We start from the raw sequence: 15,045 nt of genomic DNA, 5'->3' as shown, positions 1-15,045 counted from the left end.
GGCAGGACCAACTGAAGAATGTGAAGAGAGTTTTCCTGTGGCCATCCAATACCTGGGTTCAAAGGCTTATTGGGGTGCATTTGACTTGGTAGCAGGGCAGGCCTTGCAGTTAATACATAAGAAAACAGTATGGTAGGACCCACTGAAGAATGTGAAGTGAGTTTTCCTGTGGCCATCCAGTACCTGGGTTCAAAGGAGTCTTGGGGTGCATATGACTTGGTAGCAGGGCAGGCCTTGCAGTTAATACATAAGAAAACAGTATGGCAGGACCAACTGAAGAGTGTAATCTGGGTTTTCCTGTGGTCTTTCAGTACCTGGGTTCAAAGGATTCTTGATAACAGGGCAGGCCTTGCATTCAATGCAACATTTTGACAGGAAGCCCTCCTGTACCTCTCGTGAAAGGGGTATTGAGGTGGGTAGTAATTTTTGGCAGCCCAGCCACTCACTGCTTAGGCAATAACAGCATAGGAGTCCCACTGTTTAATAATGGCCCTTTAAGAATATTAATGCTGCCTGTTGCCCCTCTAAAAGTAGGCTTTGTGACTTTAAGAGTCCCTCCTTCATAAATGAAACAAGATGTGTCTGCTAATGTGTCACACACCACATGGCCAGCTAGGGTTGTTAAATGTTACAACGACATTTCCCAGTGAATGCATTTATATTGGTTGAAAGCAATGTTAAAGTTGAAAAACGCATCAAAAACGCTGCGTGTGAACATAGCCCAAGTGGTGGAGGAACATTTTGGTCTGGGGTAAATTATTTTGCCTTATATACAAGTCATTAGCCTGGAAAGGATGTACCTTAACATATTTCACAGAAAAATTCATTTTGGTTACGTTATTGTATATTTGTGTGTGCACCTGTAAAAATGGCATGAAACTCTGACAACATTGCTTACAGCTGTGACCTAGGAGTAAGAAATCCTTTCAGGGGCAATCTCCATGATGTTCCTGTGTCATTTGAGCAGTGTTTCCATCATTTTCTGACGTTTCTAGACCTTAAAAAGACCCCCGGAGGGGTATCGCGGTGAAAATACTCGGGTTTACCATAGACTTACATTGGGCTCGTTGCTCGTGTAGAGTACTCGAGTATTCCAATTTGCTCGACCCGAGCAACGAGCACCCGAGCATTTTAGTGCTCGCTCATCACTAGTAAGCATCATACTTGGGTGGTGCTTTTCTGCACAGGGGACAGGACTGTATTGAGAAGAGGATGGCTGGGTCATGGATCGTGATATATTGGCCAACAACCACCTTTCCCTTAGTAAGAGCATTGAAGATGTGTCGTGGCTGAGTCTTCCAGCATGACAATGACCCAAAACATGCAGCGAGGGCAACTAAGGAGTGGCTCCTTAAGAAGCATTTCAAGGTCCTGAACCCAGTAGATAATCTTTGGAGGGAGCTGAAACTCAATGTTGTCCAGCGATAGCCCCGACACCTGAAAGATCTGGAGAGCATCTGTATAGAGGAGTGGGCCAAAATCCCTGCTGCAGTTTGTGCAAACTTGGTTGAGATCTACAGGAAACATCTGACCTCTGTAACTGCAAACATAGATTTCTGTACCAAATCTTAAGTTCTGTTTTTTATTATATCATATACTCATTTCTTGCAATAAAATGCAAATTAATTATGTAAAAATCATACAATGTGATTTTTTTTTTTAGTTTTAGATTCTGTCTCGCACAGTTGAAGTATACCTATGATAAAAATTACAGACCTCTACATTCTTTGTATGTGGGAAAACTTGAAAAATTGGCAGTGTATGAAATACTTATTTTTCCCACTGTATATTTTGCCCTGATCATGGTATATATGGCCCCCTCCATCATGGGCAGCACGGTGGCACAGTGGTTAGCACTGCAGCCTTGCAGCGCTGGGGTCCTGGGTTCTAATCCCACCCAGGACAACATCTGCAAAGAGTTTGTATGTTCTCTCCGTGTTTGCGTGGGTTTCCTCCGGGCACTCCGGTTTCCTCCCACATTCCAAAGACATACTGATAGGGATTCTAGATTGTGAGCCCCATCGGGGACAGTGATGAAAATGTGTGCAAAAAAACTGTAAAGCGCTGCGGAATATGTTAGCGCTATATAAAAATAAAAAAGAAGAAGAAAAAGATGGTATTTATGGCTCCCCAATCCTGGTATATATGGTCCCCTCTATCCTGGTACATACACCTCTGGCAAAAATTAAAAGACCACTGCACAGTTTTATAAAAAATCAGCTTCTCTACATGTCTGACTGTCATTCCATTCCAGTGTCAGATGAATTCCAATCAGAGTACACCTCATTCTACTCTAATTAGGTGATCACCTGAACCAAATCTTATTTAACGAAGCAAAGTATAAAAAAAACCCTGCTGTGTGGTTCACAATCCTCTTGCAATAGGACAAGCTGGATGGCAAAACAAGTGCTAGTAATATCCCAAAAGTAACAGGAATGAAAAAATAACTTTTAAACATGCCAAAGGAGTTGAAAAGAAAAGTCTTGAGTGAGGAAAAGAAGGGCTCAGTTCTGGCTTTACTAGCAGAGGGATACATTGAGCATCATGTTGCCTCCATCCTTAAAATTTGTAATACTGCAGTCCATTACAACAAGGTGAATCAGCAAACATTGGGGACAACAAAGCTACAGACCATCAGAGGGCGAAAATTACTCTGAATGTCACTCAGCAACTGTAGTATGACATCAAGTGACCTAGAAAAGGGATGGCAAATGGCAGCTGGGGTGAAATGCATGACAAGAACAACAGTTCGTAACTGCGGTAGACTCCTAAAGTCAGGGCTCAAGTCATGTAAAGGTAGAAAAAAGCCTTTCATCAATGAGAAGCAAAGGAGAGCCAGGCTGAAGTTTGCCAAAGATCATACGGATTGGACCATAGAGGATTGGAGTAAGGTAATCTTCTCTGATGAGTCTAATTTTTTGCTTTGCCCAACACCTGGTCATCTAATGGTTAGATGGAGACCTGGAGAGGCTTACAAGTCACAGTGTCTTGCACCCACTGTGAAATTTGGTGGAGGATCGATGATGATCTGAGGATGCTTCAGCAAGGCTGGATTTGGGCAGGTTAATCTTTGTGAAGGACGTATGAATCAAGCTGCATACAAGGTTATCCTGGAAAAACAGTTGATTCCTATGCTCAGGCATTGTTACCCAACTATGAGGACTGTTTTTCCAGCATTACATTGCGCCATGCCACACAACTAGGTCAATCAATGTGTGGATGAAGGACCACCACATCAAATCCCTGTCATGGCCAGCCCAATCTCCAGACCAGAACCACATTGAAAACCTCTTGAATGTAATCAAGAGGAAGATTGATAGTCACAAGCCATCAAACAAAGAAGAACTGCTTAAATTTTTGAACCAGGAGTGGCATAAGGTCACGCAAAAGCAGTGTGAAAGACTGGTGGAAAGCATGACAAGACGTATGAAAGCTGTGATTAAAAATCATGGTTATTCCACAAAATATTGATTTCTGAACTGTTCCGGAGTTAAAACATTAGTATTGTTGTTTCTAAATGATTATGAACTTGTTTTCTTTGCATTGTTTTAGGTCTGCAAGCACTGTATTTTTTGTTATTTTGACCATTTCTCATTTTCTGAGAATAAATACAAAATTTAATGCTTGGAAATTCGAAGACATGTTGTCAGTAGTTCATAGAATAAAAGAGCTATTTACATTTTACATATAAAGAGAAAAATCAAACAAACTGAAAATTTTGCAGCGGTCTCTTAATTTTTGCGAGAGCTGTATGTCCCAACATCCTGGTATATATGGCTCAACATTCTGGTATATATGTTCCACATATTCTGCTCATCACACCCAGGACTATGGGTGTAGGGAGCAGGGAATATTATAAAAATGCAGAAACTTGTACAGCCTTGCGCTATGGTACCGATATGAATCTAGGCATCAAAATTAGAAAAACTAACCTTTAGATATGTGGAAAAAATCATCCTGCTCCACTTTGAAGATAAGATGTATTTCCACGCAGTAAAGTTCTTGAATTTGATGGTGGTTGGTGGTGATTAGAGATAAGTGAACATCGTTGGCTCCCTCCTTATTCGGAAAGCTATAGCGCATACTGAAGAAGCTGCATTGGGAACCCAGATACCTGGAGCACTCTCGATAATCAGGTGTCCGGAGCAGCAGCTGCATGTGACACGCCCACCAGCGCAGTGGAGTTCTCGGAACCAGGTCGGACAGTTTTTCGGGAAAGTCATGGGGCCATGACCTGACTCCGTGGCCGTTGCTGTGCCATAAAATGGGGAATATGTTTATGGGATTTAGCGTGACAACAACTCTGGTGTTCAGTAACGGATGGCCGACACTGCTAAAGGAGACTGCTGGGGCTGATGGTGACGCAGTTGGGATGGTTCTGCTTCCCACAGGTGGAGTGGGGCCCCAGGGCTACCGGTCCCATTTATGTCAGGCTTCATGTACCTTGTAGTGCAGGACTCAGGATGCAAGAGATCACTGGAGGACACAAGGACTGTAGTTTTCTTTTCCTTTACTTGATGGTTGATAGTACAGACAGGGGCACTGGTAACATATCGTGATGGAGAGCCAAGCAGCCTGGAAGTAATTTTGGATACACCTGGCCAGGTAGGTATAGAGCCCTTCCTTCTGTGCTGTCCTCCCTTTTTTCTTGCTGCCTCACCGCTCATTCTCCTGCAGCTGTTTTTTGAAAACAAAGTGTTGCCCACATGGCAGGCAGCTCGAGCCTATCACTGGTGCCGCTCCTTTGTGTTAGCTCCAGTCTCTGGTATGCTGCTGTGCCGCCGGGTATTAGATTGGGCCAGGAGACCTGCAGTCCCCTGCCCTCCAGATTTAGCTGCTGGGACATCAGTACCCACACAATCATGGACTCCGGTATCCAGTTCCTAACGCTCAGCTCTGGGGTGAGCTTAATCTCAGCTCCAGTCCCCAGGTTCTGCTCTACTTCTCTCCTACTGACACCTGGTAAGGGGACCCCTCCTTGCTTCCAAGCATGAAATTACTCTATGTGAGGGAGGTAATGCCACTGTGGCAACCGGACTCCTTGGGTGCCACATTTCCCCCTAGTGAAATCCAGTACTCCCGGACTGAGGAAACAAATAATAAACAAATTATCAAGTGAACAATCATAACTATTTACAATTCTTCCACGAATAAGCAGAATTAATGGCACCAGGTCAATGGCAACACCAAATAGCATGCGATATGATCCGTATTACCATCAGTCACTAGTGGTATCCAACTACTGGAATACGGTGCTCAGCATCGTGAAGCAAATAGGGTATCTGTTATGATCTGGTGGCCTAGGAGCAGCATGAGACGGACTCTGGAGAAGGTGGTCCCTGTACTGACCGCAAACCCTGAACCTAGCAGCGCAACTAGAAGTAGCCGTGGGGGGTACCTAACACTCCCTAGACCCCTCGGCACAGCCTAAGATCTAACTACCCCCAAAGACAGAAACAGGAAACCTATCTTGCCTCAGAGAAAATCCCCAAAGGATAGATAGCCCCCCACAAATATTGACTGTGAGAGGAGAGGCAAATAATATACGCAGATATGAAATCAGATTTTAGCATAGGAGGCCATACTAGCTAAAAAGAAAGAATAGAACAGAGTACTATGCGGTCAGTATAAAAACACTAGAAAATATTCACCGCAGAAAATACGGATCACCACATCTGACTAAAAACATGGGGGGTATATCTGCATCTCCAGAGAAATAGCTAGGCTGCAAAAAATCCTTCACAGACTAAGCTGGGCAAGACTAAAACATGAAAATGCACAGAACTCTAAGGTCCACAGCAGGTGGACAGCAAAAACAAAGCCAGGACTTATCTTTGTAGAAAAGCACAGCAAACTGGAGAGACCAGCAGGGAAATGAATCCTTCAAGAACAATGGACAACTGGCACTGACTAAAGGATCCTGCAAAGCTATATATCCCAGTCAGTTTTGCAATTAGTAGATACACCTGTCCACTCCTGCAGTCCAGGCACAACTGCATTACCCTCTACAACCACCGGAGGGAGCCCAAAAGCTGAATTCACAACAGGTATCGATATGAAGTAGAAAAAGAGATGCGGCACTCACCCAGTTGTAGGAAAGTCCTTTATTTACCATCCAACGGTTTAAGATATTTGTTAGGAGGCAGCAGGTGAATGCGATGGTGCCGGGAGTGCGGTATGGATGATGGCCATTTCGTGCGATTAGGGCTTCCACGGGTCTTGGACATGATTATAATTTCTTTCCTGCCTCTGTCTTGTCTGGGACAAACTTTTCTCTACACATTCTTGCACCTTGTGATATTGCTGCTGCCACTCCATATCCCAGTCTGCATCTGGTGTTGTCGTCTCAGGTGATAAAACTCCCATATCCAAATCAATGGGTAACTTGCCAGGTCTTGCCCTCATCAGATAGGCAGGTGTACAGTTGGTGGAGTTCACCGGAATGTGGTTATATAAGTCTTCCAAATCCGGAAACTTCTTTTGCCACAGGCTATGCTCTTCCAGGGGCAGAGTCTTCAACAGGTCTATTACTACGTGGTTCATTTTCTCGCATAACCCATTGATCTGGGGATGATATGGATTGGTTCTTATTTTTTTGCAGCTGTACAGGTTACAGAACTCCTGGAACACTCCTGCTTCAAAGGCTGGGCCTTGGACAATAAGCACTCGTTCAGGGTAACCGTGCGGGCAACAAAAGTATTCTTGAAATGCTTTGGCTGCCATCTTCGCCATCTGATCCATCACTGGCAATACTGCCAGGAATCAGGAGTAGTGGTCTACTATGGTGAGGGCATAGACATAGCCTGACCGGCTTGGGGCCAGCTTCACGTGGTCCAAGGCTACCAGCTCAAGCGGTTGTTTGCTGACTATACACTGTAGGGGAGCCCTCTGGCTATCACGCTCTTTCCATCTCATGTTGCATGGACCATATTCTCAACACCATTTCTCGATTGCTTTCCTCATGCCAACCCAGTAGAATCACTCACGTAGCAGGACTTCCAACTTCCATCTGAAGTGTCCTGCTCCATTGTGGTATGCTTCTAAGACCATTGGCGCATCCTGCTTCGGGGCCACCACCTGCCAGACCAGTTTGTGGGTTCGGGAGTTGACGCTTCTCTGACACAGCATCCCCTCATAGATGAATAGCTTGTCCTTCTCCTTCCACAACTGTTGGGTCTCTTGTGGAGCATCTGGACCAGGGTTCGAATCAGCTTGTGTCAGCAATTCCTTTACTAGGCCGACTGCCGGATTGCTGTCCTGTGTTTTGGCCCATCCACGGTGGGGCAATGGTTTAATTGTTGCCTCTTGCATGGCATAGCGCTTGTCCCTCACGCAGTGGGAGCATTGGGCCGCATCGGGACCGTGGAAGGCTGGTAACTCAATTTCTTCGAGTTTCTCCGGGTCTTGTCCCCCATGTAGCAAGTTGGGCATCCTGCATCAGCATTAGCGTTTTTATGCCCTGCCCAGTATTTGATGGTAAACTCGTAGTTGGACAGCCGAGCCATCCATCGCTGCTCCAACACACCTAGCTTCGCCGTTTCAAGGTGGGTCAGCCAATTATTATATGTATAAATATAAACTTCGCCGAAGCCAGGTAGTGCTTGAAGCACTCTGTTACCACCCAGACTATGGCAAGAAACTCCAGTGTAAAGGAACTATAGTTGTCAGGGTTGCTTTGAATGGGACAAAGCTTTCTGCTGGTGTAGGCAATCATTCTCTCTGTTCTCTCTGCCTTGCTGTACCTGGGACAGCACTGCTCACAATCCCATGTTGCTGGTGTTCATACATAGTATAAAGGATTGGCCATAGTCGGGGAATGGAGAATATGTATATGTACATGGGATTTAATGTGACGCCACCTCTGGTGTTCGGCAATGAATGGCTGACACTGCTAAAGGAGACCGCTGGGGCTGATGCAGCTGTGATGGTTCTGCTCCCCATAGGTGGAGCGGGGCCCCAGGTCTACCGATCCCGTTTATGTCAGGCTTTGTGTACCTTGTAGTGCAGGACTCAAGATATCACTGGAGGACACAAGGACTGTAGTTTTCTTTTCCTTTACTTGATGGTTGATAGAACAGACAGGAGCATTGGTAACAGATCATGATGGAGAGCCAGGCAGCCTGGAAGCAGTTTTGGATTCACCTAACCAGGTAGGTACGGAGCCCTTCCTTCTGTGCTGTCCTCCCTTTATTCTTGCTGCCCCACCGCACCTGCTCCTGCAGCTGTCACTCTGTTTTTAAAAACAAACTGTTGCCCACATGGCAGGCAGCTCGAGTCTATCACAGATGCTGCGCCTTTGTGTGGGCTCCAGACTCTGGTATGCTGCTGTGCCTCCAGGTATTAGATCGGGCAAGGAGACCTGCAGTCCCCTGCCCTCTGGATTTAGCTGCCGTGACTTCAGTACCCACTCAACCATGGACTCCAGTATCCGGTTACTAGTGCTCAGCTCTGGGGCGAGTTTAATCTCAGCTCCACTCCCCAGGTTCTGCTCTACTTCTCTCCTACTGACACTTGGTAAGGGGACCTCTCCGTGCTTCCAGGCATGACATTACTCCCTGTGAGGGATCCAATGGCACTGTGGCAACCGGACTCCTTGGGCGCCACACGTGTCGCGGCTGTGTGACAGTCACAACAAACAGGCTCTCCATGCATGTGTTGTGACTGTCTCAGAGCCACGACACATGCAGCAGTGGTGCCAAACAGTTGATCATTGGGAGCGCTCCAGGTATCCGGGTTCCCGATGCAGATTCTTCGGTAAGGGCTATAGCTTGCCGAATAAGGAGGGAGCTGACGATGTTCGTTTATCTCTAGAGGTGATCACCAGTTTTTCATAGATGTCCAAGAACACATGTTCACCTGTGTGTAATGTCCTCAGGAAAGGGAGGTTTAATGAGTAGCTGTAGTTCTTAACCCACTAAATCAGAGATGCAAATTCCTAAAATTCTATTTCAGTCCCAGCCCTGCAGCACAGTCAATTACCTCCAGCACACGGTTTTTCTCCACACAGGAATGGCGTTCTCTGGATGCATCACGCAACACACTTCGGTTCGAACAGTGACAGAACTTTAATAATGATGGAAAAAAGGAGGAGATAATGGTTCCTGCGCTGTCCCTATCCAGATATTCTGTCTCAACAGCTCCCGTCCGGTTCCCAGGAGCAAACAGTCTTTTACTGGGCACTCGCATAGTCCTAGTGCCTGTTTCAGCTTCCCAGCAGTTCTTTGGCAGCACGTTCTCCCCTCCAGGGCTATATTATACTCTCATGAGAGGTGCATATCCTGCCATGGGCAAGCCTGCCTGGGCTCTGCTCACAAAGCAGGAGCTTCCTGTTTCCTCCAGGCTGCTAATCTAGCCCCATTTGGTTAATCTGTTCTAACCCTGAACTAATTACATACAGGTTGTAGAATACAGTACACTTACAATAGCACAATATCAGACATACAGACACATTAATAAAACAGCAGTTCATAACAGTATACGTTAATACATAGCCATACTATCAGGATATCGCATGGGGGACACATGCCCGGCATAAAGGAGAAAGGAAGCAACTGAAGGTCCACACCACCTTCTTACAACTGCAACACAGCAACAAAGCAAGTGCCTTTTTTTTCTCCATACATACCTGTGATCACTGTGGCCAAAGAGTTTTAATTTAATCTTATTGGTCCACAGGACTTGTCTCAAAATGCATTAGTCTTATTTAGGTGTTCTTTTGCATGCTTCTGACACTGAATTTTATGGCAAGGACACATGAAAGCCACATTTGTTTAGGTGTCTCTGAACAGTAAAACAAAGTACCTCATCTCCAGAGTCTGCTAAATCTGTCTGAAGGTCTTTTGTAGCCATGCGGGGATTCTTATTTGTGTCTCTCTAGCAATCCTATGAATAGCTCTCACTGAAATTTTGCTTGGTCTTCCATACCTTATCTTATCCTCCACTGTTCCTGTTAATTGCCATCTCTTTATTACATTCCAAACTGAGGAAAAGGCAGCTTGAAAACACTTTTCTATCTTCTTATAGCCTTCTGCTTTTTGGGCCTCCAACATTTTCATTTTCAGAGTGCTAGGCAGCTGCTTAAAAAAACCCATGACTGCTGTTTTTTGGCACAAGGTTAGATGTGTAAAGAGTTAAGGAAGGAAAAAGGTCAGTTCACCACTTAGATGTCCAGGAACCAGAGCACGGAAAGTATGTTGTGCAGCAGGATTAGTAATCAATCAAGTAGGTAATCCAGCTCTTAGTTCCTTAAAATCCATTATTTATTGAAGAAGCACTTGAAAACCAGTTTTTTTGTTGGTTCTATATACTAAATCCTACTATGGTCAGGTAACTTCTCATCTCCTGACCATAGCACGATTTAGTATATAGGACTGATAAAAACCTAACATGTTAAGCAATGAATAAGAGCTACTAAGTTCAAAACGCGTCTGCTTATTGATCCCTTGAGAGGCTGGTGATATTTATGCCATATGGTATCATGATGGTTTTAAAGTATTTCTTCAATTAGTAATGGATTTTAAGAAACTAAGAGCTGGGTTACCTCCTTCATCAAGGTTAGACGTGGTTGAGTTTTTATAAAGCTGAGAAATTTGCTTCACCTGGCCTTTCCTAATGATGATAGTGAACAAGCAATAACCCTAACAGGTTAATTAAGGTCTGAAACCTTGGTCAAAGTTATCTGCGCACACAAGTCTCCAAGGTTGCCCAATCTTTTGCATCAGCCCATTTTTTCTTTTTGTAATTTTTAAAATGTAAAAAAATGACAAATACAAAGGAAATGTGTCATCTTTAACAGTAGGTCTTTTAGAGATCATTTCCTATTCAACTTGCTTAAAGGGAACCTGTCACCCCCAAAATGAAAGGTGAGCTAAGCCCACTAGCATCAGGGGCTTATCTACAGCATTCTGGAATGCTGTAGATAAGCCCCCGATGTATCTTAAAAGATGAGAAAAAGAGGTTATATTATACTCACCCTGGGGCGGTCCCGGTCCCGTCCTGGTACGGTCCGATGGGTGTCGCGGTCCGGTCCGGCGCCTCCTATCTTCATCACATGACGTCCTCTTCCTGTCTTCATGCTGCGGCTCCAGCGCAGGCATACTTTGTCTGCCCTGTTGAGGGCAGAGCAAAGTACTGCAGTGCGCAGACGCCGGTCTCTCTGACCTTTCCCAGCGCCTGCGCACTGCAGTACTTTGCTCTGCCCTCAACAGCAGATAAAGTACGCTTGCACCAGAGCCGCAGTGTGAAGACAAGAAGAGGACATCATCTGATGAAGATAGGAGGTGCCGGAGCGGAACGCCACACCCATCGGACCGGATCGGGACTGGGACCACCCCTGGGTGAGTATAAAGTAACCTCTTTTTCCCATCTTTTAGGATACATCGGGGGCTTATCTACAGCATTCCAGAATGCTGTAGATAAGCCCCTGATGCTGGTGGGCTTAGCTCACCTTCCATTTTTGGGGTGACAGGTTCCCTTTAACTGTTCACAATAAAAGTAATTTTGACCGGGGGTGCCCAAACATTTAAATGCCACTGTACATATTATGATTACATAATTGATTGGTTATGGAATTGCATTTTTCAATGTATGTTCATGATATTGATCCTTTATGTCACAGATACATGAGGCCCAAATATTTTTTAACCTGGCCCAAAGTGTGTTTCTGAAACAAAATTAACTTTACTCCATTTCACTCTCTAGGTCAGGTGAAAAAATATTTGGGCCACTCATCAAAGCATCACCATGTTGACATCCTTGCTTTGGCTGGTTTCACATTTGCGTCTGTGCGCCCTGCGTTTCATCCGCATTGATCCGCATGCGTCATGCGTACCTATCTTTAACATGATGCATGCAAGGACAATGCTTTTGCATGCATTTGCTTGCAGATGCGTACGCATGCGTCGTTTTGAGGTGTGCGGCGGGGTCCTGCAAACGCAACATGTTGCATTTTTGTAGGCGTCAAAAATCCGGCAATATGCGCAGTCATGCGCATGTGGATGAGTGTGTTAAAAAAAAGCATTACTGTCTATGGGAACACATGTGTATGCATATCTTTGCGTACGCATGCGTTCGATGCGCTTGCTTACTTTGGACTGCGCATGTCAAGGAACTGTTTGAGACACGCCCATTGAGACACGCCCTCCTGAAAATATCGAACGCATGTGCATAAAAAATGCAAACGCAGGAAAAAACGCATGCACACACAGCATTTTTTACGTCATGCGTAAGCTGATGCATATAGAATACCCTGCGTAAACTTGTGTTTACATGTGTTTTAGCATGTGCAGATGATGTAAGTTTAGGCTTACTTTGGACCTCCCACTTGGTCCTTTGCTACTAGATTTTGTTCACAAGTGGCGCAGCCGGGAGCTAAACTTCTTTTTAATTGAGGCACCATGTTGGGGAGGGTTACACAGGCATGCACAGTGTGGGGAGCGGCAGACAGGGAGCAGTGCTAGGACTAAAATGAAACATTCTTGTACACTAATACTAATATTTGAAAGTCATTGTTATGGCTTGCCTTAGCAAAGTGAAAAGAAACTATGTAATCTTTAATCTTCTAGGTATACTCTCATTCCAACATCTGTGATTTTGGGATTTGGAGGTGCACCATTGTGGGCTGCAAAATGTACATATCTGACAGTGAGTGGAAATCGATATGCTGAGAAAGTTGGAAAGGTTGGAAAAGATATTGTCAATCAATATTTTGGACTTTTTTTTCTAATATTCCAATCGTCTGGAGTATGGGGAAATTTAATCTCATCTTTAATATTTGGACAAACACCAGATGCAGGTAAATACAGTAAAAATATATCACTCAATATTATTATTTTTTTTTAGAAATATGTAGTTGTTTAAAGTATAATGTGGAATAGCTGGAGAAAAACTTCATAATTACTGTATAAGTATGCTCCATATAGCTAATTAAAATGTAAATTCACCTTTGTGAGTCATTTTAAAGTTTTCATATTATATTCTGTATTGCATGCAAGTTTATTGTATTGTTTTATGTTGTATATTTTCTGTACTCTACCAATGATAATGTAATAGAGGACATTGTATTATTTTTCTTAAAGAAAACTTGACATGTTGAAAATAGTATCTGATCTGCCGGCAGGACATTATAGAGCAGGGGAAGCTGATCAAATTAACATGCAGTTTCATAGAAAAAAGTTCAGTTAGGGTATGTTCCTACGGTCAGTAAATGCTGCGGGTTGAACACTGCGTGCAGCTGTAGCGTCCAATCCACAAGGGCCAGATGTTACAGCATAGTGGATGGGCTTTTTATGAAATCCCATCTCCACTATGCATGCAAGGATGCTTCCGGCTTCCCTGCGAATATGAACATGCGGCACATCTTTCTAGACCGCAGCATGTCAATTTATATATATAAATATATAAATATCACAGTCCAATATATAAGATGTTGTGATTCCGCATGGTTCAATAAACGCATATGGAAACACCGCATGTTCAAAAGCCGGCAGCGCTTTGGATGGAGCGGACATGTGCTGCATCCAAAGTGCTGCCTATACTGAACGTGGAAACATACCCTAAAACTGGCATTTTATTAATTAAAGTTAATGGTGTTTGTATGCATGTGAGTCCATTGGGTGGTGATATTAACCCCTTTCAACACCCAAGGTGGTTTACACATTAAAGACCAGGCTATTTTTTACAATTCTGACCAGTGTCACTTTATGAGGTAATAACTCTAGAATGCTTCAACGGATCCCACTGATTCTGATACTGTTTTTTGAAGACATATTGTTAGTGATGAGCGAGTGTGCTCGATACTAGAGTTTTCCGAGCATGCTCGGGTGTTCTCTGAGTATTTTGGGCGTGCTCGTAGATTATGTTTGAATCACTGCAGCTGCATGATTTGCGGCTGCTAGACAGCCGGAATTCATGTGGGGATTCCCTAACAAACTGTCAATCTCTGCATATGTTCAGGTTGTGTAGCAGCTGCAAATAATGCAGCTACGGTGACTCAAACATAATCTATGAGCATGCCCCAAATACTTAGAGAACACTCGGGTATGCTCGGAAAACCCGAGTAATAAGCACACTCGCTCATCACTACATGTTGTACTTCTTGATAGTGGTAACATTTCTTCAATATATCTTGCATTTATTTGTAAAAAAAATGGAGAGTTGATGAAAATTTGAAAACTTTGAATTCTTCTGCCCTTAAATCAGATGTGTCACACCAAATAGTTAATAAATAACATTTCCCATATGTCTACTTTACATCAGCACAATTTTTTTTTATTTGTCAGGACGTTATAAGGGGTAAATTTCACCAGCAACTTCTCCTTTTCCCAACAAAATTTTCAAAATCATTTTTTAGGAATCACTTCACGTTTGAAGGGGTCTATATTATAGAAAATACCCAGCAGGGGGAAAACCACTGTTTGGACGCATGGCAGAGGTCAGAAGGGAAGGAGCGCCATTTAACTTTTTGAATGCAAAATTTTCTGGAACAATAGGCGGATGCCGTGTCGCGTTTGGAGATCCCATGACGTGCCTAAACACAGAAAATCCCCCACAAGTGAAACTGTTTTGGAAACTAGACCCCTCAGGGAACTGATTTAGATGTGTGGTGAGAATATTGCACCCTCAGGTGCTTCACAAAAGTTTATAGCATTGACCATTGAAAATAAAAAAATCTAATTTTCCCCACAAAAATTTTATTTTAGCCCCGAATGATGTAGTTCCATAAGGGTAACAGGAAAAATTGCACCATTAAATTTGTAGCGCAATTTCTCCTGAGTACGCCAATACCCCATATGAAGGAGAAAACTATATTTGGATGCATGGCATGGTTCAGAAGGGAAGGAGCATCATTTGACTTTTTCAATGTAAAATTTCCTGGACTCATTAGCAGACGCCATGTCCCGTTTGAAGAGCCTCTTATATGCCTAAACAGTGGAAACTCCCCACAAGTGACCTCATTTTCAAAACTAGACCCCTCAAGAAATGGATTTAAATGAGTGGTGAGCACCTTGAACCCCCAGGTGCTTCACAAAAGTTTATAATGTTGAG

At 43.9% G+C, this 15,045-nt stretch overlaps 1 protein-coding gene across 1 annotated transcript in view; it reads left to right on the top strand.

Annotated features, from left to right (window-relative positions):
• The window catches only part of UNC93A (unc-93 homolog A), a 429,770-nt gene that overhangs the window by 150,198 nt on the left and 264,527 nt on the right, over window positions 1–15,045 (top strand). The window contains exon 3 of the mRNA XM_069769274.1: window positions 12,564–12,793. Within this exon, the coding sequence (XP_069625375.1) occupies window positions 12,564–12,793 (230 nt within the window). The remainder of the gene's footprint in view (window positions 1–12,563; window positions 12,794–15,045) is intronic.

The sequence above is a fragment of the Ranitomeya imitator genome, chromosome 5, assembly GCF_032444005.1.
Source record: "Ranitomeya imitator isolate aRanImi1 chromosome 5, aRanImi1.pri, whole genome shotgun sequence".
Classification (NCBI taxonomy): Eukaryota; Metazoa; Chordata; class Amphibia; order Anura; family Dendrobatidae; genus Ranitomeya; species Ranitomeya imitator.
Note: the sequence above shows the minus strand (reverse complement) of the source record. Positions and strands in the feature narration are given on the sequence as shown.